Source organism: Felis catus, chromosome X (assembly GCF_018350175.1).
Source record: "Felis catus isolate Fca126 chromosome X, F.catus_Fca126_mat1.0, whole genome shotgun sequence".
Lineage (NCBI taxonomy): Eukaryota > Metazoa > Chordata > Mammalia > Carnivora > Felidae > Felis > Felis catus.
Genome location: NC_058386.1, coordinates 97,964,226 through 97,992,179, shown reverse-complemented (window position 1 = coordinate 97,992,179; position 27,954 = coordinate 97,964,226). Strand labels below are relative to the sequence as shown.

Genomic DNA, 27,954 nt, shown 5'->3' with positions numbered 1-27,954 from the left:
TATCAACCAAGATACATACCAGAAGTGGTTTCAAAAATTGCTATTTACACGCAAGGATCCTGGGGTCAGAAACGACGATGGTGCCCAGACTGTTCCTGCAAACACACCTGCCCGGGGAGATGTAGGATGGGCTTGCGGAGCCTGGGTGGAGGGCCCACGGCTACAGACCCAGGCCGTCCAGGTCCCGGCAGGGAAGAAGAAGGTGAGTCACGGCGGCGGCTACGCAGACAGCCTGCGGCTTCGCAGCGCTGGGGGAGGGGCGGGGGGCGGAGGACCGGCCTCGATGGGAGCCTACGCTTCCGCCAACCCGAGGCCACGGCCTGGAACCATCCCCACCGCGGGGGGGTGGGGGGGGTGGTGGCCCCCGATATCAGATCCGGGAGATCTGCGACGCCCCGGCTCACAGACCCCGCTGCGGCGCCACAACCCAAACCTGGGGGACGGGGGGAGACATTTTGGGTGCACCGGCAAAACTCGTCCCCGGGGCCGGGGTCGTCCTGGCAACGAGAAGGGCTGTGTGTGCCAGTGTAAACAACCCGATCGGGCACCAGGTACACGGTCTGGGTTCCGCAGGAGCCCCTCCGCCACCCCAAGTCCGAGGGGACAAAGACCCAGGTCCTTTCTCAGCTGCGGACTTGAAATGACCGCACGCGAGGACGGCGGGCCATAGGCAGGATTTCGCGGAAAGGTGCCCGGCAGCTGCGAGCTGGGGGCCGAGCGATGCCGGGCCCTGCACCCCTGGGGAGTGGGGGACAGGGGAGAGAGAGCGAGCCCAGCGCCGGCCTGGAAGGGGGTCTCGCCTCGCGGTGCCTCCGCAGGCGCCGGACCCTCCCGCTGGAAGGCCGCGCGGCCCGGTCTGGTCCGCCCGCGGGGCAGGCGCCGGACGCAACTTGGAGAGCACCAGATGCACACCAGGCTGCCGCTTCTCCGGGAGCTGTGAGTAGCCCCTTCCGAGTTTCCCTGCCAGTGCTCGGTTGGGCCCCAGCTCCTCGGGGCGACTGGGGCCCAGCCCCGCCCGGAAGCCCGCCGGTCCCTCCTTAGGGGCTGACGCCACCGGTCCTGCACCTCTGCGGGGTCGGGCTTGCGCGCGGGGCGGGAGGACGGGGTGGCCGAGGAGAGGGTGGGTCTCTGTAACCCTGCCCCGGGAACGTGGGCACCTTCGGGGATGTGCCTGGCCTGCCGATGGTGGCTCAGGGACAGTGCTGCGTGAGAGCAGGTGTCCTCGCCTTTCCCTATGAATGGCATTGCCCATGCAACTGACTGACCCCACACCACACGCAAAAACAATTGTAGAGAATTCACAACTTTATTGAAAATGTAAAAAGTGCCCTAAAATAGAGGGTCAGTGAATTTGACTTCTCTTTAATACATTCAGCACACATTGAATGAACTATTCGTTAAGGCAACAGATACAGAAACTTGAATCTGGCTCAAAAACACCTCGGAAAAAAACTGCCACAGAGCCCATTCTTTGGGAAAAGGATTAAGGAAGAGCCATGGGTGGTACCGCACCAGGATGGGCCATAGGAGGACAGCCATAGCGAGGGAAAGGTGGAGGGCAGCCACAGTGACGAAACAGTGGAGGGCAGCCACAGGGAGGGAAAGGTGGATGCAACCAGGGAGGAGGAGGCAGGAACATAGGAGGAAAGGGTGGCATGGGCGGGCGAGGTGGCCCCGGCATCATTGGCTCCTGAGGCATCCACATACAATCTGGCCCCCGATTGAAGATGCCACGGTAGGGTCCACCCACGTTAAAGTTGAAAGGGGGGGCCATGGCCATGGGGGGCATGTTTCTGTATCTCAGTGCCCTCTGCTGTCTTCTCAACTTGGCCCTCCTATTCTTAAACCAAACCTTCAATCAGAGAGAAAAAAAGGATCGTTTTAGTATGTTGAGCATTGAATGTCATACATGAAAAAAAAAAAAAAAAAAACAGCAGGCTACTCTCTACACCCTCAGGGTTTTAAACTGCACCAGGGAAGCTACTTCCTTGTTGCTAAATTATCCTAGGAAAGTTAGCACCGAGGGGTCTCCCTTCAGCTCACCCTCAGACGGCACCCACTCTGTGCCAGACTGTGGCTTGGCTTATGGCTTTCACTCTGTCCTCCCACCTTGCGTATTATTTTTCCCCACCCTGACAAACAGGTGTAGCTGAGGAATGGCACTCCGTCCCTGCTGTTACTCTTACACGTGCTGGGCTGTGTCCTGACAGCTGGCCCTCAGCTGTCCAGCTGCCACTGACTCCTAATCACTAGGCTAGTGTCACCCTGCTTGTGGGGAAGCTCAGCATAAAGTCCTGCTGGGGCGACAACCCCCAGTTTGCAAAGCCCGTCTTCAATGTGCAGTAAATAATCCACAGGCACGTGTGGGATTTTGAAACCAAAGGTTTCTTTGAAGGATGACTAAAGGCTCATTCATTTTCTGAAACCTCTTCATAGTTGAAGGGTGGTACTGTGAGCGAGGCTTGGGCTTGGAGGGCCCAGGAGCCTGTGGCTTGTCTTGCTGGGACACAAGTTAAGCTGAAGCACCGGACAGCACCTGGATGTTTTACACTTCGGGGGCAACGAAGGTTTAGCCTGACTAGGACCACACTTACTCAAGTTCTCAAAATCTCTGCCCAGCCAACAGTTCGGGGGCAAAGAGGCACACCACCGTTGTCCACTCTGCACCCTCCACCCTGCCCCACCCTCCAGACTTCCCTGGGCTCAGCACCCGGTCAGCGCCCTCTGCTCTGGCTACAGTTCCAGGACCCTGGACAGGAGCCACTGCTGCCCAGCAGGGCAGGGCCCCCTAAGCCCCTCTCCTCCGCCAGGAGAGCCCCATCCCATCCCTTCTTCTCCTTTCTTTTTTGAGTCGAAGCATAGCTGACAATACAATATTATAGTAGTTTCAGGTGGACAGCACAGTGATTCGTCATTCCTCTACCTTACAAAATGCTCACCACGATCAGTGTAATCACCATCATCACCATACAAAGTCATTGCTGTATTTTGACTATATTCCTTCTGCTGTACTTTTCATCCCCGCGACTGATTTACTACATGACTGGAACTTGGCGCCTCCTAATGCACTTCACTTATTTTGCCCGTCCCTCTCCCCCTACCCCGCAACCTCCAGTCTCCTCTGTATTACAGTCTGCTTCTGTTTCGTCTGTTCGGTAAGATTCCACACATAAGTGAAATCATATGGTATTCTTAAGGCAACCAGGCGAAACTGACACTTTAGGAAGACAGCTAAGCATGTGGGAGAGGAGTCACAAAATGGCTCCTCCCGCCTATCTGCCAGCTATGAACAGTACAAAAAACAAAACAAAACAAAACACCTGTCCTTTGGACTCCACTGTCCTTTCCGCATCGTATTAATGGAATTCCTTTGTATTTAATATTTGTAGACATTCCCAGGTGGCAAAGGTTACTTGAGACTAAGGGCCTCTACTCTCTCTGTTGCCTCATTTTCCCTCTCCCAGCTTAGTAGTTACTTGGTCTTTCTGCTGCTTGAATATGAAAAGTCTAAAGAAACCAGTGCTGGGAGCTCCTTTTGGGGGATCCAAGTTTACCAGAGGCCAAGTCTACACAAGTGCAAAGCAGCCTAACTGAGGTAGACACTGATACTAGTTCCACATACCTAATACTGGGTTATCAAAACAACTCTTTTTTTTTTTTTTTAATTTTTTTTTTCAACGTTTATTTATTTTTGGGACAGAGAGAGACAGAGCATTTTGGGGCAGAGAGAGAGGGAGACACAGAATCGGAAACAGGCTCCAGGTTCTGAGCCATCAGCTCAGAGCCCGACGCGGGGCTCGAACTCACGGACCGAGAGATCGTGACCTGGCTGAAGTCGGACGCCTAACCGACTGCGCCACCCAGGCGCCCCTCAAAACAACTCTTAACTGTACTCGCAAAATGGTCGAGGGGACACCCATTAAAATGTTCTTCACACAAACGCTTTATGTTCTCAGTTATATGTGGAATCTAAAAAAAAGCTCAACAAACTCATGGAGCAACATCGGATCTGTGAGTGCTAGAAGGGTGGGTGGAGGAAGGGCCTAGAGTCGGTCACAAGGTAAAAATGGCCACTTTTGAGATAAATACGTACCAGGAAGATAATGTAACATAACGACTAGACTTAACACTGCCACGTGGTACGTATGGCAGTTAAGAGATTCAATTTTCTTAATGTTTGTTTATTTTTGAGAGAGAGCGCGAGCAGGCGAGGCCGGAGAGGCAGACAGAGAGGGAGACAGAGGATCCCAAGAGGGCTCCACGCCGACAGCGGCAAGCTGGGAGCCCCCTTCCTGCTCTCGTGCCCCCTGTCTCTCCCTCTCTCAAAATAAATAAGTACACTTAAAAACAGAAAAAGAAGACCAAAATCTCAGGTGTCAGACAGTCCTCGAAGGACCATTCGCTAATGCGTTTGGTACTCTCACAAATTGGAACGTGAGTGATATCCCCAAATAATTCTCCCCTTACCCTCCACCTCGTTAGACTGGCTTCCCCCTTTGTTGAGTTGATGCAACCTTGTTTGAAATTGTTGTTTGGGTTTATTTTGTCTTGGACAGATTTCAGAGGTTGCGACTCCCCCCCCCCACGTCTACCATAATGCACAATCTACTCTTTAACTATGTTTTCAGGCTGACAGATCAAAGAATTCTGGGAAATTAAAGTGGAGGCCTGCCACTCTCCACACCCCTTTACCAAACACTTAAAAGCAATAGCTCCAAATTGGAATTAATTAAATTTAAAAATGTTGAAATAAAATAATTTTTTCATTAAAAAATAAAACTGCCTTACTCCAAATCCTAGAGTAACAAATCATAGATGTTAAAAAACAAACAAAACACAAAACAAAACAAAAGGAAACCAACAACAGGAGACCCAGGTGCTTTAACTAAAAGCAGTAAGCAGTGACAATAAAAGACATTTTTGAAATTTTTAAATAAAATTTAAAAAATAAATCAAACGAATTTTATGATTAAAAAATAAAATTGCTTTCGTCTGGATCCTAGAGCAAAAGATCATATTCAAAAGGAAAAGCACCACATAGGGCGCCTGGGTGGCTCAGTTGGTTAAGCGTCCAGCTCTTGATTTCTGCTCAGGTCATTATCTCAGGGTTCGGGAAATTAAGTCCCCATGTCAGGCTCTGTGCTAACAGCTCAGCACCTGCTTGGGATTCTCTCTCTGCCCCTCTCCTGCTCGCACAGACTCTCTCTCTCTCTCTCAAACTAAATAAACTTAAAAAAGGAATATACGTGCAATATACTACATATTTTTTATATGTACATTTATATATTAAGTGTATTTCTACTTTAGATAAATATAAGCATTATTCTATGAATTAAATGTATTGTATATCTTATATAATTGATATTTACTACATTACACACATATTTTTGTATTTATAACATATATAAAATACATATATAGTTATATTAGCACGTAAATATATATTGCACATAAAAATCAGTATACTACACATGTGACATATAATTATAAAAATATGTGTATTATAAGTCTACTTTAGTGACCTATGAAAGTACATACAGTAAGGTGTAGCTTAGACAAAGGTGTATATATATGTGTATGCAAGGGATACTATACTATACCAATTTTTTCATTCCTTTAGGAAATCATGTTCCCTCTGGTAATGGGCAATTTCCAAAACCTGGGCTTTATGTATCCCACCTTCCCCTCCGCAAGACCCAAAAGTTCAACACTTATTTCCCAAATCTAAAAAAGGCAACGAAAACACAGAAACGTGAGAAAGTCTATGACCAAGGTGCCCCAAATCCTGAAACAGGTTTAAAATGGCTCCCAGCGAAATTGTTTTTTTCGGGTTTACTGACCTGCACTCTGGCTACAGGCACATTCATGAATCTCGAAAGTTCCTGGCTGAGGGGAGAAAAATCGCAAGGATCAGTATGTGGAGTTGGCGGTGAGTTAAAATACAGCATTTTTCATTCATCTTTTGAAAAATTGTTTTCGGGGAGATGTCAGTGACATTTTATGAACCAGTTTCTGCACTAGGAAAAGTCACGCCATTTCAGGATTTACAGTGAGGTTCAGTTGACAAAGAATTTAAGGGAAGCCAAGTCTTGGTGGGTAAAGGAGGCACAGTCCCCAAGAACACGTGACATTCTAATTCAGTTTCTTTTAGTGTTATCAACACCAAAATGAAAAAGAATCTGACTGAGGAACTATCTGTGTGGACTTTCAGTCATTGCTCTTACCCACTTTATGGGTTAAATTAGAGCCCTAAGGGACGCCTGGGTGGCTCAGTTGGTTGAGTGTCCGACTTCGGCTCAGGTCATGATCTCGAGGTCCGTGAGTTCCAGCCCCGTGTCCGGCTCTATGCTGACAGCTCAGAGCCCGGAGCCTGTTTCAGATTCTGTGTCTCCCTCTCTCTCTGACCCTCCCCCGTTCATGCTCTGTCTCTCTCTGTCTCAAAAATAAATAAACGTTAAAAAAAATTTTTTAATAAAAAAATAATGATAAATTAGAGCCCTAAAACAACATGCGTTCTCTCTCTGTCTCTCCCCTCCCCTCCCATCCCGTCCCCTCCCCCATCTCTCTTTATCTATCAGTAATGAACCCAGTTAAGAGTACATGCCCACTAGAGGCTAGAGGATGGCACAAACTGCTGTTTATTCCTTGGTCGTGCTTTGTTACATTTTTCTACCACTAACTTCCCCCCTGCCATCCACCATCCACCCCCCAACACACACACACACACACACACACACACACACACACACACACTCTCCCCCCCCCCCCCCCCCCCACTATCCTTAAGGGGTAGCTTGAGGCTTCCTTTGAGGGCAGTTTTTCCGTCGGCACGATTTAATTTTAATTTTTTTCAATTTTATTATTTTTTCTTTTCTTTTTTTTAAATGTTTATTTATATTTGAGACAGCGCCACGCGCAAGCGTGGAAGGGGTGAACAGGGAGGGAGACAGAATCCAAAGCATTTCAGGCAAAGTCAGAGGTGGGGCTGGAATCCCAGAACGCTGAGAGATCTCTCGACCTGACGAAGTGGGACGCTCAACCACTGAGCCACCCAGGCGCCCGATTTACGGTTTTCTTAAGTAGGCTACGGGTCCAAAATGGGGCTTGAACTCACGACTCGAGATCAAAATTCATATGCTCTACGGACTGAGCCAGCCGCGCCCGTTTTCTTCTTCTTTAAATTTTAATTTATTTTTAAAGACCTCTAGCAAAGTTTAAGGGAATGCAGAACATTCACTACTCGAGACCGTTTTCCGGCGCACTATTTAAAAATATCCAAATCAGGGCAGGGCCGACTGGCGGGTTCGGTTGCAGGAGCCTGTGACTCTCGACGTCAAGGGTCATGAGTTCCAGCCCCACGTTGGGTGTATTTAAAATACATAAATTGGGATTACTTTAGTGAGTTGGGATTACCTCAAATACGTAAATAATTTAAAAATAACACTAAAATTTAAAAATAACACTAAAAACCGGTGCAGAAATAATCCACAACGAGCAGATTTATCACCATTTTAAGCAAAGGCGGGATCCTACTAGCCCGTTTGCTCCCGCGTCTCAGACTTCTCGCCCCCCCCCCCCCCCCCCCCCGGTTCTAGTCGGACTTTCTAGGACTTTCTTCTATTAGCCGCAGCGGACAGTTTCCCGGCTCCAGATGTTCCACTCCACCTGAACGTCCCCCTTGGTCCCCACCCGCAGAGCCCTCAGCTCCCGCCTAAACCAAGGGAGGCGCGGGACCGGCAGCCTCGAGGGCCCGGTAGGTTTTACTTCAGCCACGAGGAGAGAGACACGTGACAAGCCTCCGCGCCGCTACCCCCCCGCCCCCCCCACTCGCCGTCCCGTTCCCGCCGTTGCTCCCCCCGCCAGTCTCCGCCGCGGTCTCCCCCCGCCACAGACCCACCCCGTTCTTCCCGCCCCCCCCCGCGCCGTCCCCGCCAACCCCAGCCACTCCCCCCGAACCCCGCACCGGCGCCCAGTGCAGAAGCCCACTTACCGCATGGTGGTGCTGGGATACTGGGTGTAGTTGAACACGTTCTCCAGATGGCGCACCTGCAGCTGGGTGAACACGATGCGGGGGCCCACCGGCTGCCTCCCTTCTGGAGCGGGAGCCAGAGCCGGAGCCTGAGCCGGAGCCGGAGCCGGAGCCGGAGCCGGAGCCGCGGCAGGGGGCTCGTGCTCCTCCTGCTTCGGCTCCACTAGCTCCAACTGCCGTGGGCTGCGGCCGCAGCCCACATCGCGGGTTTCGCAGCCCGGGGGCCACGGATATCCAGCGCCCACGTTGCCGGCCCCTTCTCTGCCATTGCTGTGGCCATAACCAGCACCGTCGTCGCCGCTGTCTTCTTCCTCCTTGATTCGTATGCCTGCCGCCTGCTGCTCAGGTGCGAACTCGGCCCCGGCTTTCTCCGCCTCTCCGTTTCTGGTAAGCGACATCGCTACTTGCTTGCGTTCTGCAAAACAAGAAATCCAGAGACAGATATCAGCGTCAGAGCCCGGGCTGTGGGGAGGAGACCAGGGGAGGCATCTGAGGGGTGGCCAGACCGCTCCCCTCGCCCAGGGACCCTTCATTTCTGGGACGTGGCGAAGACGCTGGTCCCGACGGGCACAGACCACGCAGCTCTTCCCGGTCCTCGTCGACTCCCAGGCTGGGGAAGCCCGTGACTTCGCGCTTGAATTGGTTGAAAGGATCCATAGTATCCCTCTGCCGTCCTGTGTGGATCTGCGTCTGGATCTGCTGGATCGCTGGGTCACACGCGAAGCGGTGGCTACGCTGCCGTGCCGTCGAGTTCAGCTACCCAGCGTCCCGCTAGGCGCTTTATATATACCACCCTGTAGTGGGGGTTGGGCTCGCCGAGGTGCGCATGCGGCTGGGCTTGGGCACCAAGTGGGCGGGTACTCCTGCCAAGAGGGCTGGGGTGGGGAGCACTTGCTCTAAGGCATCGGAGGGGACTATGGGTAACCAGAGCTGGCGGCTTCGGTTGTAACTTAGCTCGTGTCCCCCAAACTGGCGGCATGTCTCCCCCACTCCCGAGCAAGGGGCTGTGCTGCATTGTGTTTGCCTATTTGCGTAGGGTGAGAGACAGACCTCACCCTAGGTCTGGAGACCTGGCAGAAAAGTTGGGACAATCTCTCTTGGGCCAGCCCCACCCCCACCCCCCAACCTCTGGACCTAGCAGCCGGTACAAAGCAGGGAATAGTCATCAAACGAATGTGATCAGCTCTGAGGTGGCGCACTCTGAGTTTTTTCAGCGAGATGCTGAAGTTAGAGCCCGCCAAATTCCCGGGTACCCGGGAACAGGAGCTGGGGCTGGGGCTTGGGGTTGGTGATCGTGCCTGGTGCTCAGATGCACTATGCAAATAAAACCACACGTGCCCCTTGGGAAAGTCCGGTGCCTCCAGAATTTTAGTGATGAAGCTACATCTCGGTGCAGGGCTACAAACCTGCACAGTGCATTCAAGGCTGCTTAAAGTGCACAAAGCTCCTGCTTTTTTTTTCTTGCAATTTTTCTTTTTCAAATATTTGTTTCTTTGTCTCATTGTAACCGCCTATCCTGAAGCATTCCTGCACAGCAGCTATGCCTCTAGCTATAGATTTCTCTATACAAGCATGCATATCCCTGAAGGGTTGGGACCTTTGGGACGCGGGTAATTTCCCGCCGCCATTTCTCCCTTCCCTCAGCCTCTCGGTTTTTCTAGAAAGATCTTCCTGAGCCCTCGCTGAGGGAATAAATGAAGTTTACTTCTTCTGTTTTTATTTATTTTGAGAGAGAGCACAAGCGGGGCGGGAGGGACAGAGGATCTCAAGGGGGCTCTGTGCTGAAGGCAGAGAGCCCGATGGGGGGGCTGGACCTCATGAACCCAAAGATCATGAAGTGAGCCAAAGCCAGATGCTTAACCGACTGAGCCACCCAGGCACCCCTAAATAAATTTCGTTTCTTGTTGGTTGTTTCCTTTTTCTTTTTCTTTTCCTTTTTTATTTATTTATTTTTCTTACGGCAGGGATACATTTTTATTGGTCGGAGAGTTGAATTTATGTAGGGTTTTGGTTTCTCCAGATGAGTACAGAAAAGAGACAAGGGACAAGACATTTGGGGTATAGCAAGGAATCCGTGATAAAGAGTGACTCTACATAGTTTTTTTTTTTTAATTTTTTTCAACGTTTTTTTATTTATTTTTGGGACAGAGAGAGACAGAGCATGAACGGGGGAGGGGCAGAGAGAGAGGGAGACACAGAATCGGAAACAGGCTCCAGGCTCCGAGCCATCAGCCCAGAGCCCGACGCGGTGCTCGAACTCACGGACCGCGAGATGGTGACCTGGCTGAAGTCGGACGCTTAACCGACTGCGCCACCCAGGCGCCCCCCTACATAGTTTTATATAGTTTGTCAAAACTCAACAAATGTAAGTTTGAGATTTGTGCACTCTTTTGTATGTCACTTTTACATCAACAGAGGAAACCTGTAAGCAGATACTGAACTCCACTTAATGGTATGCATGCTTATTTCTTGTCAAATAAAAGGGAGCAGACCAGATTGAGGGCTCTGTGGTTTTCCCCGCCAGAACTGTTTTATTGATGTTCCAAGACTCGTTAATATCCTAAATATTGGAAACAGCTTCCCACAGTGGGCCTTATGCTCGACAACGTGCTCGATTTATCCCTCGTTTACCCCACGGCCATTCTCCTCACCCCCATTTGAATTCAGACACTCCATCATTTCTGTGGGTTCCTAAATGCATCACGGGCCCTAGTCACCTCACCCGCTGAGTCTCAGGATAAGTGCCCCTGCCTCATGCCCCTGGAGGATGGGTAAGAAACCAACTAAAAGAGGTTTGCGGACCAATTCGTTTTCAAAGAGGTGGTAAGGGATGCAAGGTGACTGCGTCCTCCTGACCACTTTAACCAGATGTTTCCTCCTCAGGGAGGCCCTTGTTGAATGCCGCAGGCACCTCCCCCGCCTCGGCTGGACACCCTATGGCCAGTTTCGACTTGAGATTAGTTATTGCGTGAGCGGCCTACGAGGGCTTTCATTCTGTTTGTGCTGGACTAGCTGCGATTATCCGTGACCGCTGAGGGGGCGCGTTCTTTCGTGTCTCCCGTTCCCACAGAGCCTTCCCGTTGGCTCCATCTCAGTCCCTCCCGTGTCCCGAGACAACTATTGCCCTACCTTGGCACCAGTTGTGGTAGTATTTTCTTCAGTAACTTCACACTTTGCAGACCTTAACAACCGAACGGAGCCCCGTCCTAAGCAAAAATAGCCACGACTGGGGTTCGATGTGCCGGGTTTCTGGCCGTGGGCGCTCTGGGGCCAGCCTGCCGGGGTCTGCGTCGCGGCTTGCTCGCCCTGGCTAGCTGGCTAACCTGTTGAGTTGCTGAGTCTCCGTTTCCTCAGGTGTCCTCGTCCGTAGAACGAGGACAGCAATAGCCACCACCTCGCCAGGGTGCTGCGGGAGTAATTGAGGTGACAAGAATAAAATGTTTCCGGTGGCCACACCACACCGTCTCACATTTCTGATTTCAGCCAATGTTGTGTTTCTTTATTCGCAAGGGTCCGTGAGAGAAGACAGGTGCTGGTTGTTCTCTGGCAGTTGACAACGAGGACAGGAAGTTTTCTCGTGACCGTCAGGTCTCCAGGGCTACACGTCATTTGGGGTCTTTCTTTTTTAAGTCTTTTTTTCAGTAATCTCTCCCCCCAACGTGGGGCTCGAGCCCATGGCCCTGAGAGCGAGAGTCACACTCCCCCAACTGAGCCAGCCAGGCGCCCCGCTACATGTCTGTTTGTACCTACCTGGGCTCCAGTCACCAAACCTCGTGGCCTGTGTGCTTACAGGGCCCCGTGGCAGGTAGTGTGGGCAGTGCCTCCAGCGCAGACTCAGCCTTTGTGCCCTGGCTTCTCCCAGTCTGAGCAGAGGGATCAGCCCACATGAGAGAAAGACGCTGAAAATGATGGAGCCCCACCCCCACTAAGTTGCTCTGTGGCCCAGGTCAATCAGCTGACATCCCTGTGCCTCCCGTGCCGCATCTGTACAATGGGGGTCACGATGGTACCCCCTCTCCTGAGCTGCGAAGTGTACGAGGTAATAGAAGGAAGGCCCACAGGACGGGCTCAGACGACCGGAGCTGATGCTGGAGGTAAGGGGTCAGGGCTGAGGGGGCTCAGGCTGTGCTCGGGCCCTCGCTGTGATCGAAGGTGCCGGACATGGAGCATAACCCCTGCCCCTGGGTGGATGTGCGAGCCTGTGGAGTGAACGTGGCCGTGCTTGCTCGTGCCGGTGACCTCACGTGAGTGCCGGCTGCGCACCGGGGCCTGGCTGACGAATCTTGCAGCTGTCCGCGGGGAGGGGCGGAGAGTGGTGCGAGGCATCACTGTTTCTTGCTGAGGCAAGGCGACGGAGGCTTGGAGAGGTTGGGTGACCTTCCCAAGGTTATGCAGCTTGGTGGAAGTGGGCAAGGATCCAAACCTCTGCAGAGTGTTCCTGGCAGCCCCTGGTAGAAGCGGAGTTGGCTTTCGGGGAGTAGTGGGGCTTCCCTCACGTCTCAGAGTGAGCCAAAGTTTGGTAAATGCTAAGCAGGCTGTGCGCAGAACTGCAGTTAAAGGGGGGAGGAGAGGGGCGCCTGGGTGGCTCCGTCGGTTAAGCGACGGACTCTCGGTACTGGCTCAGGTCATGATGTCGTGGTTGTGAGATCAAGCCCCATATGGGGCTGCGGCCCAGCGTGGCTCCTGCTTGGGATTCTCCGTCTCCGGCTCTCTGCCCCTACCCGACTCGTGCGTGCCTGCTCTCTAAATAAACAAACGTCCGTACCAACAAAGACGATAGGAGAGGGTATTACGAGCAACCCCAGGAAGGAAGAAGTAGAAAGCTGATCTCAGGAAACCCAGACACAGCCAGGGTGGCTGTCTCGAGGGTAGACCTCGAGAGGGAGCTAGAGAAGAGTCTGCAGAGAACTCCATATCCAGCAGGGAAATCAAGTTTAAATATTACGTTGGGGTCGAATTCAAGGGAGGTGTTGGGGTGTGTGCATCTGGGAGGATGGAACCCTGTAAGTTTGGGGCAAGCGAGACTCATGAAAACAGTGTTTTAGGATGGGGTTCTTGGAGGGGAGTCCCAGATGGCTCTGGGTTCGGCTCACTGCAGTTACTGGGCTAGGGGATCAAGGTGGAGAGCCAGAGTCCCTGCTTGGAGGCCACATCGGTCCACAAGGTGCATGAGGCGTCCCCTGGAATTGGAATGTAAACGTCTGTGCGTGTAGTGGCATTACGGTGATGTGTGCACCTTTCATCAGCTAGAGTGGCGACCGCGCCCCTAACCCCCCCTTCCGCCTTCATAAATATTATAGCAGAGAACGGGGGGCTGAGGAAAGCGAGCGGGCTCTGGAGTTGGGTGGAGCACACGTGTCTGGTTTCCGGGCACAGCCGTGTTCTTCTGCTTTCATGGTATATTCTCACCTCATGACACTGGCAAGCCTTCCTGTCTCTGTGCCTCCGTTTCCCCAACTGGAAATAGGGCAACTCTTCCTATTACTACCACTGTTTACTAAACTAATGATGGTCAACTCACAGAATTCTTAGGAAGTCGGAATGAAATATGGAAAAACAGTTTCCTTCTCTCTCTCCTTCTTCCTCTCCCTTCCTGTCTCCTTCCCTCCCTCCCCTCCCTCCCTTCCATTTTCCTTCTCTCCTACCTTTCCTCCTCTCTCCTTCCTTCCTCCATCTTCTCCTCCCTCCTTCTGTCCATTCTTTCCTTTTATCCTCCTCTCCTCCATTCATTCTTCTCTTCTTGCTGTGACAATTTCAAAGAAACTCAAGGGGTGCCTGGCTGGCTCAGTTGGTGGAGCATGCGACTCTTGATCTCAGGGTTGTGAGTTCGAGCTCCACATTGGGTGTAGAGATTACTTTAAAATTTTTTTATAAATCTTTTTTAAAAACATAGGGGCACCTGGATAGCTCAGTCGGTTAAGCGTCAGACTTCAACTTCGGCTCAGGTCATGATCTCCCGGTTCGTTGGTTTGAGCCCCGCATCGGGCTCTGTGCTGACAGCTCAGAGCCTGGAGCCTGCTTTGGATTCTGTGTCTCCCTCTCTCTCTGCCCCTCCCCTGCTCGTGCTCTGTCTCAAATAAAATAAACATTTTTTAAAGATTAAAAAAAATCTTTAGGGACGCCTGGGTGGCTCAGTTGGTTAAGCGTCCAACTTCAGCTCAGGTCATGATCTTGTGGTCCGTGAGTTCGAGCCCCGTGTGGGCTCTGTGCTGACAGCTCGGAGCCTGGAGCCTGTTTCGGATTTTGTGTCTCCCTCTCTCTCTGCCCCTCCCCCGCTCATGCTCTGTTTCTCTCTGTCTCAAAAATAAATAAACGTTAAAAAAAAATTTTAAATAAAAATTTAAAAAATCTTCTAAAAAAATAAAAGAACCTCAAGACAATATGTGTTTTCATCTCTACATCTTTATTTGTATGGACTTTCCAAAAAAACATAGAAATTTCGGCTACATAAGCACAGTGACAACAATAATCTCTTGGAATCATCGCCCAGTCGCCTACATTTAGATTTCCCTGATTACCTCAATAATTTTAGAACTTACACTTTGTTGCATCTGCAATGGTGAAATAGAGATCTCAATGGAGTTATTTGCATATAGAATTCCAGCCTTAGAGAGAGGAGGAGGTGGGGTGCCTGGCTGACTCAGTGGGAAGAGCGTGTGACTCTTGATCTCCAGGTCATGAGTTTGAGCCCCACATTGGGTATAGAGAGTACTAAAAAAAAATAATAATAAACTAAAAAAAAAAAAAGAATGAAGAGGAGGAAGTTATAGACAGACCCGGGGTACCTGGGTGACTCAGTCGGTTCAGCCTTTGGCTCTTGATTTCAGCTCAGGTCAGGATCTCATGGTTTGTGAGTTGGAGTCCTGCATTCGCATTTGAGTCTCTGCTGTCAGCACAGAGCCGGCTTGGGATCCTCTGTCTCCCTCTCTCTCTGCCCCTCCCCCACTTATTCTCTCTCAAAAATAAAGATTTTTTTTTAAAAAGCTAAGCAGATTTTGTGTTCACTGCCCTATCTTGGGACACCATGGACTCTTCAGGTTTGTTCCAGGAAGCTGTATCATTTGCACATTAAATTCCAGTCTAGAGCCTGGTACACCGTGTTCCTCTGCTGTAATCTGGTGTTAAGGGTAAAATTCAATGAGTTTTCTTTCAATTGTGTCTGATATATTAGACCATTATGACCCAGAAACTTGTAGAATCACCACTGTTCATGGCTCCATGTGGTGAAATAAATAAATGCGTGTGTGTGTGTGTGTGTGTGTGTGTGTGTGTGTGTGTAATGGTATATCATTTGGCCTTTAAAAATTAGGGAATGTCATTTACAACAACTTGGATGAACCTGGAGGACGTTATGCTAAATGAAATAAGCCAGGAGGCACCTGGGTGGCTCTGTCAGTTAAGCATCTGACTTCAGCTCAGGTCACGATCTCATGGTTCTCAAGTTCCAGCCCCGCATGAGACAAAGGTGCTGTCACCACCGAGCCCACATAGGATCCTCTGTTTCCATTGCTCTCTGCCCCTTCCCTGCTGGTTCTCTTTCTCTATCTCAAAATAAATAAATAAATTTTAAAAGGAAAGAAAGAAAGAAGTCAGACACAGAAAGATAAATACTGCATGATCTCACTTATATGTGGAATCTAAAAGAATTCACCTCATACAGAGATTAGAATGGTGGTTTTCAGAAGTTGAGGTTTGGGAAAATGGGGAGATGTTGGACAAAGGGTGCAAAATTTTAATTATGCAAGATTAATAAGTTCTAGAGACCGTATGTACAGCATGGTGAGTACATTAACAATACCATATTGATACTTGAAATTTGGTAAGAGGGTAGACTGTTTTTTTTTAAGATATAAATGTCAGGAGCACCTGGGTGGCTCAGTCAGCTAAGCGTCTGACTCTGGATTTCAGCTCAGGCCATCATCTCCCGGTTCCTGAGTTTGAGCCCCAAGTCGGGCTCTGTGCTGATGGTACAGAGCCTGATTGGGATTCTCTATCTCCTTCTCTCTCTGCCCCTTCCCTGCTCGTGTTCTCTCTCTGTCTCTCAAAATAAATAAATAAACATTTTTTTTTACAAAAAGATGTAGGGGGGCCTGGGTGGTTCAGTCAGTTAAGACTCCGGCTTCGGCTCAGGTTGTGATCTTGAAGTTCATGGGTTTGAGCCCTGCCTTGGGCTCTGTGCTGACAGTTCAGAACCTGGAGCCGGCTTTGGATTCTGTGTCTCCTTCCCTCTCTGCCCCTCCCCTGCTCACGCTCCGTGTGTGTGTGTCTCTCTCTCTCTCAAAAATAAATAAACATTAGGGGCGCTTGGGTGGCTCAGTCGGTTGAGCGTCCGACTTCAGCTCAGGTCATGATCTCACGGTCCGTGAGTTCAAGTCCCGCGTCGGGCTCTGGGCTGACAGCTCAGAGCCTGGAGCCTGCTTCAGATTCTGTGTCTCCCTCTCTTTCTGCCCCTCTCCTGCTCCTGCTCTGTCTCTCTCTGTCTCAAAAATAAATAAAAACATTTAAAAAAATAAACATTAAAAATTTTTTAAAATACATAAATATAAATGTCAAATCCCTTTTTTAAATTTTTTTTATTTTTTTTTAATTTTTTTTAACATTTATTTATTTTGAGACAGAGAGAGAGACAGAGCATGAGCAGGGGAGGGGCAGAGAGAGAGGGAGACACAGAATCCGAAGCAGGCTCCAGGTTCTGAGCTGTCAGCCCAGAGCCCGACACGGGGCTCGAACTCACGGACCGCGAGATCATGACCTGAGCCGAAGTCGGATGCCCAACCGACTGAGCCACCCAGGCGCCCCACATATATATATATATTTAAAATATTATTTATTTATTTTGAGAGAGAGAGGGGAGGAGAGAGAGAGAGAGAGAGAGAGAACAAGCAGGGAGGGGCAGCGAAAGAGAGAGAATCCCAAGCAGGCTCCATCCACTCTCAGCACGAGCCTAACACAGTACCCAATCTCACCAACCGTGACATCGTGACCTGAGCCGAAATCAACAGTCCTACGCTTAACCAACTGAGCCACCCAGGCGCCCCTCAAAGCACATATTTTTTAATCTCTCCTGAATTAAAAGAAAAATGTGAATGGAATGGGAAAAAAAGTACAAAGTATTGAAAGTATTTTCTATAGAAATGGCAATATGTTTATATTGCTGCTGCATTATTCAGTATAAAAAATACAGGAGGCTGAATCATGTTTTAATTACAGACAAATAACACTATTTTTTCAATGAGAATGTCCCATGCAATATTCGGGACATATTTATACTAAAACATTATTTGTTGTTTATTCGAAATTCAAATATAAATGAAAGTTCTGCACTTTATCTGCCAGGGCAAATTTATTTTCCAATCTTGGAAATCAACAAGATTAAAATATTGATGCATTTAAAATGTTTTGAATTTCTGTTCTTTTGCTCTTTTATATAATATTTTATTTTAGTCATAAGGCATGATTGGCATTATGAAAATTCAAGGGATTCATAGAAGTCCAAAGCCGAAAGAACAAATCTACTCACATTTCATGAAGAAGAAATAATCAGAGTTGGTATTGGTGATATTCAATATTGCTTGATATTCTTACAGACATCCCTACACACACAAGGATGAAGAAGAAAGGGTGAATGGATGTGTGTATGCAGAGTGAATCTAATAAGACTGGAATCATACTACATATGTGGTAAATAAGATGAAAAATCTTAAATTTAAATTTTACTTCATTTAATAGAAGAAAAAGAAACACAGGAGATTGAAGGAACTGCTGAACCTCAGGAGACTGTTTTTGACCACAAGACATATAAGTTTCATGAAATCCCATTTTTCTTCTCCAGGGTACTCTGAACTTCCCAGCCTGTTGCCTTGTCTCCGAGGCCCAGTATTTCCTGAGACTCTCCCAAAGACGCCCACTTATCATTAGGAACAGCTACAAAATGTTCCTGCGAGTATGATCAGGTCAAGTGGGGTCTGATTTATTACCGTAGGGCCTCCTGCCCTGGGCACTCAGATGTCTTGGTCCTCGGTGGTCAGAAATTTGAGATCAGAACTAGGTAAGCAGAGTGAAGGACCAAGTGAGAGAAACGCACAGTCACGGACAGAGAAGGAGAGAACAAAGCATGTGTGGGAGCAGGACTTGTAAACAGAAGAGGGTAGAACAATGGCATCCTGGGATTGTTAGCTTTAGGGGTGCTTTCGATTACATTCTTCTGCCCCAGAGAATGAAAATTGTTGAATGTCAGCTTCTCAGGCAAAGGTTGCACATTGGCAGCTGCAGCCTGAATCTAATCTATTCTGCAGGCCTTTTTTAGATGGCCAGCACACTTCTTGATACATCTTTCAGTTAGTTGCCAACATTGAAAAACAATTTTTAACATTTATTCATTTTTGAGAGACAGAGTGTGAGCGGGGAGGGGCAGAAAGAGAGGGAGACGCAGACTCCGAAGCAGGCTCTGGGCTCTGAGCTGTCAGCATAGAGCCCGACGCGGGGCTCGAACTCACGAACCGCAAGATCATGACCCCAGCTAAAGTCAGACGCCCAACTGACTGAGCCACCCAGACGCCCCAGTTAGTTGCCAACATTTAAAGAATGGAAGGTTTCATATAAACATTTGGATTTGGGGCCAGTCTTGAAAAAAAAAAAAAACTGGAAAATCTAGTAGTCTTGGCCCAACATTCTCCCCAGTACACTCAGCTGGAGCTGAGTACTGGCCATCCCCTTTCAAAAAGATCTGTTCTTTCTCAGTTCACCTGTCTCCACTCTCCTTGCTGGTCTCCTGTCACCTGTGTCTGTCAGCTTTTGAGTTTATAACCCTGATCATTTAAAAGCATGTTTTTTAGGGGCGCCTGGCTGGTTCAGTTGGAAGAGCATGTGACTTTAAAAAAAAAAAATTCTTAATGTTTATTTATTTTTGAAGGAGAGAGAGACACAGCGTGAGTGGGGGAGGGGCAGAGAGAGAGGGAGGCACAGAATCCGAAACAGGCTCCAGGCTCCGAGCTGTCAGCACAGATCCCGATGCGGGGCTCGAACTCACAAGCTGTGAGATCATGACCTGAGCTGAAGTCGGGCACTCAACTGACTGAGCCACCTAGGCGCCCCTAGAGCATGTGACTTTTTGATCTTGGGGTCATGAGTTTAAGCCCCACGTTGGGTGCAGAGATTACTTAAGTAAATAAAACTTAAAAAAAAAAACCATAGGGGCGCCTGGGTGGCGCAGTCGGTTAAGCGTCCAACTTCAGCCAGGTCACGATCTCGCGGTCCGTGAGTTTGAGCCCCGCGTCAGGCTCTGGGCTGATGGCTCAGAGCCTGGAGCCTGTTTCCGATTCTGTGTCTCCCTCTCTCTCTGCCCCTCCCCCGTTCATGCTCTGTCTCTCTCTGTCCCAAAAATAAATAAAAAACGTTGAAAAAAAAACTTAAAAAAAAAATAAAATAAAAAATTAAAAAAAACCCATAAAAACATGTTTTTTATTATGTGAAATGTCAAGTGTACACAAAAGCAGAGAGAATCACAAGACATACCTTATGGACTAATCTCAGTCTCAACTTATTCACAGCCTGCCTTGTTTCATCAATACCCTAACCAGTTCAACATAATTATTTGGATGCAAATAGAGACACCACATTGTTGCATTCGTAGCTATTTCAGTGTCTCTAAAAGAATGAGAATGTGTAATTCCTTTTCTATAATTTTTAATTTTTTAACGTTTACTTATTTTGAGAGAGAGAGTACGCGAGTGTGTGTGTGCATACGCACATGCAGGGGAGAAGCAGAGGGAGAGGGGGAGAGAGAGAGAATCCCCTATGGGGTCTTACAGCACGGAGCCCTATCTCCTGACAGTGAGATCATGACCTGAGCCGAAATCAGGAGTCAGATGCTCAACGAACTGAGCCCCCCAGGCGCCCAGAGAATGTGTCATTTCTAATCATGCCTTTTTCCATCATGCCACCTACACCGCGGGTTATGCTGTGGTAATAGGACATGTTATGAAATAATAGTAGTGGGCATTTCTGAGGGCTTCTTCTGTGGCCGGACATTGTGCCAGGTGCTTACATATGTTATGTCCTGTCACCAATTCTATGGCAGGGACATTGCTATCCCCCATCTTATAGAGGGTCTCCGCACAGAAGTCCACCCTAATTTATATATACATGCAGATGCACATGCAAATACATGGTTTGGAGGCACCTGAGTGGCTCAGTCGGTTAAGCGTCTGACTCTTGATCTCAGCTCAGGTCTTGATCTCAGGGTCGTGAGTTCAAGTCCCGCGTTGGGCTGCACGCTGGGTGTGAAGCCTACTAAAAAAAAAAAAAAGGAGAAAATATGTATTTATATATAATATTTATATACCATTGATATATTATCCTTATTCATTAATATATTAGCCTTATCGATAATAAACATAAGTAAATTAAATTAAATTTACACATTAAATATTACATATAAATATAAATACTAAAGTAAGTAAACATTAAAGTAGATATAAATATAATAAATGTAGGTTGCATGCCCTTCCAACTGAGCCAGCCAGGTGACCCTCATTATTATTTTTTTTACTTTAAAGAAATCATATTCCTTCTGGTAATGGGAAAGTCCCATAAACCGGGGATTATATATCCCATTTTCCACTCACAAAGACCCAAGTTTCGAAACTTACTTTCCAGGGGCGCCTGGCTGGGTCAGCCCATGAGGCATGCGACTCTTGATCTCGGGTTTGTGGGTTTGAGCCCCACACTGGGTGTAGAGATTACTGAAAAATAAACTCCTTTTCAAAAGCAAACAAAAAACCTACTTTCCAAACCTGGCTAATTATTTCTCACCACATACTTTTTTTCAGATATATTAGCCTGGGTGCTGGCTTTAGTCACATGCATATGCATCTTGCAAGCTCCCTTCTGAGGTGAGCGAATCACAAACATTCAGTATGAGGAGTTGTAGAGGAAATGAAATACATCACATTCAGTTCATGCATGCTTTTTAAATACCTACTCCAGGGGCCCTGGGTGGCTCAGTCAGTTAAGCCTCCGACTCTTGGTTTTGGCTCAGGTCGTGATTTCACGGTTCGTGGGTTCGAGCCCCGAATCCGGCTCCTCACTGACAGTGCGGAACCGGCTTGGGATTCTCTCTCTGCCCCTCCCCCCATGCTTGCTCACTCTCTCTCCCAAAATAAATAAATAAACTTAAAACGAAATTTAAAAAAAAGAAAGAATTAAAATCCTTGTTAAAACTACATACCTACCTACCCACATACATACACACACGCCTATCCAGGGGTGCCTGGTTGGCTCAGTCAGTAAAGCATGCGAATCTTTTTTTTAAATTTTTTATCAATGTTTTTTTATTTATTTTTGAAGGAGCAAGAGAGACAGAGCATGAGCGGGGGAGGAACAGAGATAGAGGGAGACACAGAATTCGAAGCAGGCTCCAGGCTCTGAGCTGTCAGCACAGAGACCTATGCGGGGCTCGAAGCCACGAACCGTGAGATCATGACCTGAGCTGAAGTCGGACGCCTAACCGACTGAGCCACCCAGGCGCCCCAAGCATGTGACTCTTGATCCAGGATTCATGAGCTTAAGCCCCAAGTTGGGAGTAGAGTTTACTTACATACATACATACCTATTCCACAACACCTCTCCCCCAGTACATTGTTCTGTAATATTCAGATTGAGGCCTTGCTTTAGGGATGTTTTTTTCCTCCACACTAAATTTAAAGGGCATCAAAAACTCCAGATTCCTGATAAATGATACCTGTTGCACAATTAAAAAAAAATTATTACTATGAACAAAGTGTCACAATTTTAAAGAAAGGCAGAATCTGACCCTTCGCTTACACAGCTGGCCACCCCTTACTCTCCTCACCCTGATTTCACTCAAAGACTGTTTACAAAAACCTAGCTAGCATCGTGCTAACATTTCCCTGCTTGATTCATTTTATTTTATTTTTTTAAAGAGAGAAAGAGAGCGTGAGTGGGAGAGAGGGGCAGAGGGAGAGAGAGAGAGAGAGAGAGAGAGAGAGAGAGAGAGAGAGAGAATCTTGAGCAGGCTCCACGGTCACTGCAGAGCCCCACGTGGGGCTTGATCGCACGACCGTGGGATCATAACCTGAGCCAAAAGCGAGAATTGGATGCTCAACTGACTGAGCCACCCAGGTACCACCCACACTGCTTGATTCATTTTAATGCTGCATGAAAATATTTACCTTGGTGCCCAGGAAGCATTGCCTCCACCCTGGTGCCTGAGGTCAGGAGAGCCCTAGTGGCCTTGCCCCCCCCCCCCACCCAGCCTTTGGCTCAGGAAGGGAGAAGATGAGGCTCCCTGAGAGAGAATGAGGGTGGATCCAGCCAGTGCTCCCCGGAAAGCAGATGCTGCCTGTGCATGCCGGTTACCGTGGCAACATGTGCAAGCGGGGAATTCATTGTAAAACGCCCTCCTGCTCCTGCAGCCGCAACGGGCTCAAAGTGGCGTGGGAGTGGGGCTGCTGCCCGTCCCCAAGCCGCCTGAGCTTCAGCCCAGCACCCTCCGGGTCCTCTTTGTCCATGGGGCCAGGAGCTCCTGCACGGCCGTGGCCTTTTGCCGGCGCTGCTGCTCTTTCCTTAGGTTCACAGTGTATTTCCTCCTCATCTTCTGATGCAATTGCCAGGATCACAGGAGGGTTCGCATCTGGAGAGGAGGAAAGGCAAAGAGAGAGATCGTGACATTGAATGCCGGGCTTCAAGGGCAGGAGGAGGCCCAGGGCCCCAAACTAAGAGCAGCAGATACAGCTCAGTCCATCCTGCTGTCCCAGAGAAAGTTCGTTGGGTAGAGTTTGCTGAAGCACCTGTCACTGTCCAGGCACTGACCGTGCCGTCCTTCCTGGTCCTCCCTGACTCCTAAACGACCAGTTTCATCACTGCTGCGTCTGGGTGAAGGCTCCTTGTCCTCGGTGCTGTCGATATAGCTGTGCTTCTCTGAAGACTGTGCTGGGGTCCCCGGGGATCTATGATCTGGTGGAGGTATAACTAGCAGCCGAGTAGGGTCCTCTTGGAGTATCTGGCCTCAGTGATGGTGTGTCAGCTTCAGGTTCAAAGCCTTCGGACTAACACATAAGACGTTGACTATTGGCTTTCTCACCACCAGTTGTGGCAGATGGGACCCTGCTGGTGCACAAATGTCCAGGTGTGGCCACAAAATTATGTAAAATATTTACAAATATAAATTTTGCACAGTATTTGAGTGGCAAAGAATATATTTGCCATTGGAAGTGTGTGTACTGAGGCGCCTGGAGGGCTCGGTTGGTTAAGCATCAAGCTCTTGATATCGGCTCAGGTCATGATCCTGTGGTTCGTGGGTTCGAGCCCCAAGTCGGGCTCTGGGCTGACAGCGAGGAGCCTGCTTTGGATTCTCTCCCTCCCTCTGTCTCTGCCGCTGCCCCACTCATGAGCGCTTCCTCTCTCTCTTTTCCCAAACGAATAAATAAACATTAAAAAAAAAAAAGAATTGTGTGCACTAATAAGATATATCATAAAAGGAATGGCTTTTGGGGCGCCCGGATGGCTCGAATTTGTATTTGTAATGATGCTGAAGTCAAAGCCCTCCATGCTACCTAGAGCTCTGGGAGTAGGTAGAATCACGGGGCTGGGTTGGTCTGGCTCTCCGGGTGGTCATATGCACTCTGCAAGACATGCACTGTGCCACTTGAGAAGGCTTAAGTGCCCCAGAGTCTTAGTAATGAATTCATGTCAGAGTACAACTGCAGATTCCTGCCTAGTGCCTAGTGCCTCCAAAAACACTTACACTGCATGGGGTCCTTCCCAGTGAGTGTTGTAGTGAAGAAAAATCCGTTACTATTTGGAAAGTGTTTGCAGTAATGTCTTGTACATAGTATGCTCAAATGTTAAAGAAATGTATGTGAAATGAACATTTGGGCCCAGAGCATGTTCAAAGATTTATCACTCTGGAAGAAAGGCATTTTAAACTCTTTTTTTTTTTTTACATTTCATTTTTTTTTTTATTATTTAAAAGGTTGGTTTGTTTTGAGAGAGAGAGCAAGCACGACCTGGGGAGGGACAGAGAGAGAGGGAGACAGAAAATGCCAAGTAGGCTCCACGCTGTCAGTGCAGAGCCTGATGCGGGGCTGGAACTCATCACGAACCATAGAGTCTGATGCTTAATGGACTGAGCCACCCAGGGCTTTTTTTTTTTTTAATTTTTTTTTCAACGTTTATTTATTTTTGGGACAGAGAGAGACAGAGGATGAACGGGGGAGGGGCAGAGAGAGAGGGAGACACAGAATCGGAAACAGGCTCCAGGCTCTGAGCCATCAGCCCAGAGCCTGACGCAGGGCTCGAACTCACGGACTGCGAGATCGTGACCTGGCTGAAGTCGGACGCTTAACCAATTGCACCATCCAGGCGCCCCCACCCAGGGCTTTTAAAAAAAAAATAATTAATTTATTTATTTTAATGTTTTTCAAAATTTATTTATAAGAGAGAGAGCGCGTGTGAGCAGAGTAGGGGCAGAAAGAGAGAGGGGGACAGAGGATTCAAAGAGGGCTCTGCACTGACAGCAGTGAGCCCGATGTGGGGCTTGAACTCACAGACCATGAGATCATGGCCTGAGTCAAAGTCGGACGCTAAACCGACTGAGCCACCCAGGTACCCCTCTTTTTTTTTTTTTATTTGAGAGAGAGAGAGAGCACAAGCAGGGGAGAGGGGCAGAGGGAGAGAGAGAGAGAGAGAGAGAGACTTAAGCAGGCTCCACACTCAGCGTGGAGCTCCATGCAGGGCTCTATCTCGCAACCCCGGGGTCATGACCTGAGCCAAAATCAAGTCAGACACTCAACCGACTGAGCCACCCGGCCACCTCTGGACAAAAGACATTTTAATGATCTATGGGGAACAGCGTTAATAAGATTATAGAAAAGGCTATTGTTTTTTTTCTTTTAAGGGAGCAAACTCATAGAAGCCTGATAAGCTTCTTTTGAGCATAGATCAATAGAATTGTGGAATTGCAAGCCTGCCTGGCAGATTCCTAAGAACGAGTCTTAATATCTGAATGTCCAAAATCTAAATACCTTCTCTTGCAGACGTGGGCCAACGTCCAGAAACATAAGGAAAAATAAGGGACTTCTCCAATACTCACTCACAGCTAGCTGCTGCCTGGCCCAGGTCTGCTGATTTTCAGAAAGCCTATCTTTTTTTTTTTTTAATTTTTTTTTAAATTTTTTTTTAAATTTTTTTTTCAACGTTTATTTATTTTTGGGACAGAGAGAGACAGAGCATGAACGGGGGAGGGGCCTGGCCCAGGTCTGCTGATTTTCAGAAAGCCTATCTTTGATTTTACACAATGTTGGAGGCTTTTGAATAAGTCAGAAGAATCTTCGGGTGAAAATAAACATGGGGCAGAATCTGCTAGTCCGAGATTGAGTATCTTTGCCTAGGCAGGAGAGACCCATACTCATGGTACAGCAGAGCGCTCTTAGGACAGGCAAACAGGGCTTCGAACACAAGATTGGAGCTAGTGAAAAAAAGAGTGGAGGGGGCAGCACCAGGAGAGTTCGGGTAAGGGCACACCTACTGCGAACACTCAAGATTCAGGATATCTACGAATATGCCGCTCACTCGACTTGGGTCCCCCTTTGGCACGATACACACGCCGAATGATGTAGCCTCCCCCGCTCCTGCCCCCAATAGGCCAAATCACAAAGAAAAACCCTAGAGTCTGTCATGAGGAAGGATATGGAAACCCTTTCTGAGGGTTAACAGCTTACTAATCCTTTCTTTTTCTTTTTTTTTTGTTTTGTTTTTATTTCTTTAAATAATCTCTACACCCAACGTGGGGCTGAAACTCATGACCCCAAGATCAAGAGCTGCACGCTCCTCGAACTGAGCCAGTCAGGCGCCCCACAAATCCTTTCTTTTTCTGAAAATCGTGTGAGTGTGCTCTGAAGTGATGCTATATTTTCTTTTACACTTTCTGTATGTGGGGCGCCTGGATGGCCCAGTGGGTTGAGCATCTGACTCTTGATTTTGGCTCGGGTCACGATCCCAGGTCGTGGGATCGAGTCCCATGTCGGGCTCCACATGGAGCCTGCTTGGGATTCCTCTCTCTCTCTCTCTCTCTCTCTCTCTCCCTCTGCCCCTCTCCCCCATGTGCAGTCTCTCTCTAAAAGGAAAAATAATAATAATACTTAAAAACTTAAGCTTTCCAAAATTAGTCAGAGAAAGACAAATATCATATGACTTCACTCATATGAGGATTTTAAGAGACAAAACAGATGAACACAAGGGAAGGGAAACAAAAATAATATAAAAACAGGGAGGGGGACAAAACAGAAGAGACTCGTAAATATGGAGAACAAACTGAGGGTTGCTGGAGGGGGTGTGGGAGGGGGGATGGGCTAAATGGGTCAGGGGCACTGAGGAAACTACTCCTGAAATCATTGTTGCCCTATATGCTAATCTGGATGTAAATTAAAAAAAAAATTAAATAAAATGGAAAAAACCCTTAAGCTTTCTGTCTGCATTTACAAATATCGGTTGTTTTGTTTCGTTTTGTGTTTTTGGCACATTAACCAGAGAGACAGACCCACTGCGTCTGTGGCCCACCAACGTGGTCTTCGTGGTGATTCAGAACATGGAAAGGCCCTCAAGCCCTTTGCTGCGTCTAGGGAATCCACAGGACGGGACTCGCTCACTTGCGTCTTTAACTATTTGACCCTCACTGGTCTCAGTGAGATCCCTGGGTTTTATCCTCAGTCAAGGGAGAAAGGAGGGAAAAAGTACTTAAAGAGCATAAGAAGAAAGGAAATAGGAAAAGAGGTGCATCGTGGGGAGCAGGAAAAGGCCACTAACGGGGTGCCTGGGTGGCTCAGTCAGTTGAGCATCCGACTTTGGCTCAGGTCATGATCTCACGGTCTGTGAGTTCGAGCCCCGCGTCGGGCTCTGTGCCGACAGTTCAGAGCCTGGAGCCTGCTTCGGATTCTGTGTCTCCCTCTCTCTCTGCCCCTCTCCTGCTCATGCTCTGTCTCTCTCTCTCTGTCAAAAATAAATAAACATTAAAAAAAAATAAAAAAAAAAAAAAAAGGCCACTAATAACCGGGAAGAGACAGTTAAGAGTGCAGGTCCAAAGCCTGGCTCGCCGTGAATCCCGGGCCAATGCATGAGCCCGTCTCTCAGCTTCCTCACCTGAAAAACGGAGAGAATGACAGTGCCTACCTCACTGGGTTTTCGTGAGGGTCCAATGAGTGAATGCATGTAACCTCTTTCTTCCGCTCCAAGCCTCCAATCCATCAGCAAATCCTCTTAACTCCACCTGAAACACACAACCCCAAACCTTTCACTTTTCCCGCATGCCTTAACCCTAACCACTGTTATCTTAAAGCCTTAACCTTAACCACTGTTATCTTAAAGCAGAATGTTGCATTAGCCTCCTGGCTCCCTGCTTTCACCTTTTCTCTCCCACGACCATTCTACACGAGGAAGCCAGGACGATCTGATGCTGAAAATACGAGTTCGACCCTGTTGTGCCAGTGACTATAACTTCTATAGTGCTTGTCCTTCTGTTTGGCCTAGAATAGGCATTTAATGCATGGTCACTGTTATTACATTCTTCTTCTTCTTCTTTTAATACTTATTTATTTTTGAGAGAGAGCGCATGCAGGTAGGGGAGAGGCAGAGAGAGGGAGACAGAAGATCCGAAGCAGGCTCCACGCTGACAGCAGAGAGCCCGATGTGGGGTCGAACTCAGGAACCGCGAGATCATGACCTGAACCGAAGTCGGACACTTAACCGACTGAGCCACCCAGGTACCCCTGTCATTCCCATTTTAAAGATGATGAAACCAAGGCAAAGTAAGAATACGCAGCTCGCCAGATTAGCCAGAGAGCTCGTGGTGAGCGAAGCCAGGATTTAGACCTCTGTAGTCTGGCTCCAGATTTGCTCTCATAAACCTG

General features: G+C 48.4%; 1 protein-coding gene and 2 long non-coding RNA genes across 7 annotated transcripts in view; 1 reads left to right on the top strand and 2 right to left on the bottom strand.

The window, feature by feature from the left end:
* Positions 1 to 8,741, bottom strand: part of LOC102902213 (homeobox protein ESX1-like) — a 79,389-nt gene extending 70,648 nt beyond the window's left edge. For 4 of the 5 annotated variants that reach the window (XM_045051334.1, XM_045051336.1, XM_045051335.1 and 1 more), the window contains exons 1-3: positions 7,991 to 8,129; positions 5,841 to 5,886; positions 20 to 1,852 (exon numbers count right to left, since the gene is read on the bottom strand). In XM_045051334.1, coding sequence (XP_044907269.1) covers positions 292 to 1,245 — 954 coding nt within the window. In that variant the 5' untranslated portion in view covers positions 1,246 to 1,852; positions 5,841 to 5,886; positions 7,991 to 8,129 and the 3' untranslated portion in view covers positions 20 to 291. Of the gene's footprint in view, positions 1 to 19; positions 1,853 to 5,840; positions 5,887 to 7,990; positions 8,445 to 8,604 lie in introns of those variants that run through there. The other variant, XM_023249371.2, reaches the window with a different exon arrangement.
* Positions 800 to 9,738, top strand: LOC123383516. The gene is made up of 4 exons (XR_006593357.1): positions 800 to 936; positions 5,858 to 5,929; positions 7,596 to 8,416; positions 8,552 to 9,738. It is a non-coding gene; the product is annotated as an uncharacterized LOC123383516 (long non-coding RNA).
* Positions 9,739 to 21,459: 11,721 nt separating this feature from the next.
* Positions 21,460 to 27,353, bottom strand: LOC111558762. The gene is made up of 3 exons (XR_002739901.2): positions 27,218 to 27,353; positions 22,409 to 22,682; positions 21,460 to 21,770 (listed from the first exon to the last, which is right to left on the bottom strand). It is a non-coding gene; the product is annotated as an uncharacterized LOC111558762 (long non-coding RNA).
* Between the last annotated feature and the right edge of the window lie 601 nt (positions 27,354 to 27,954).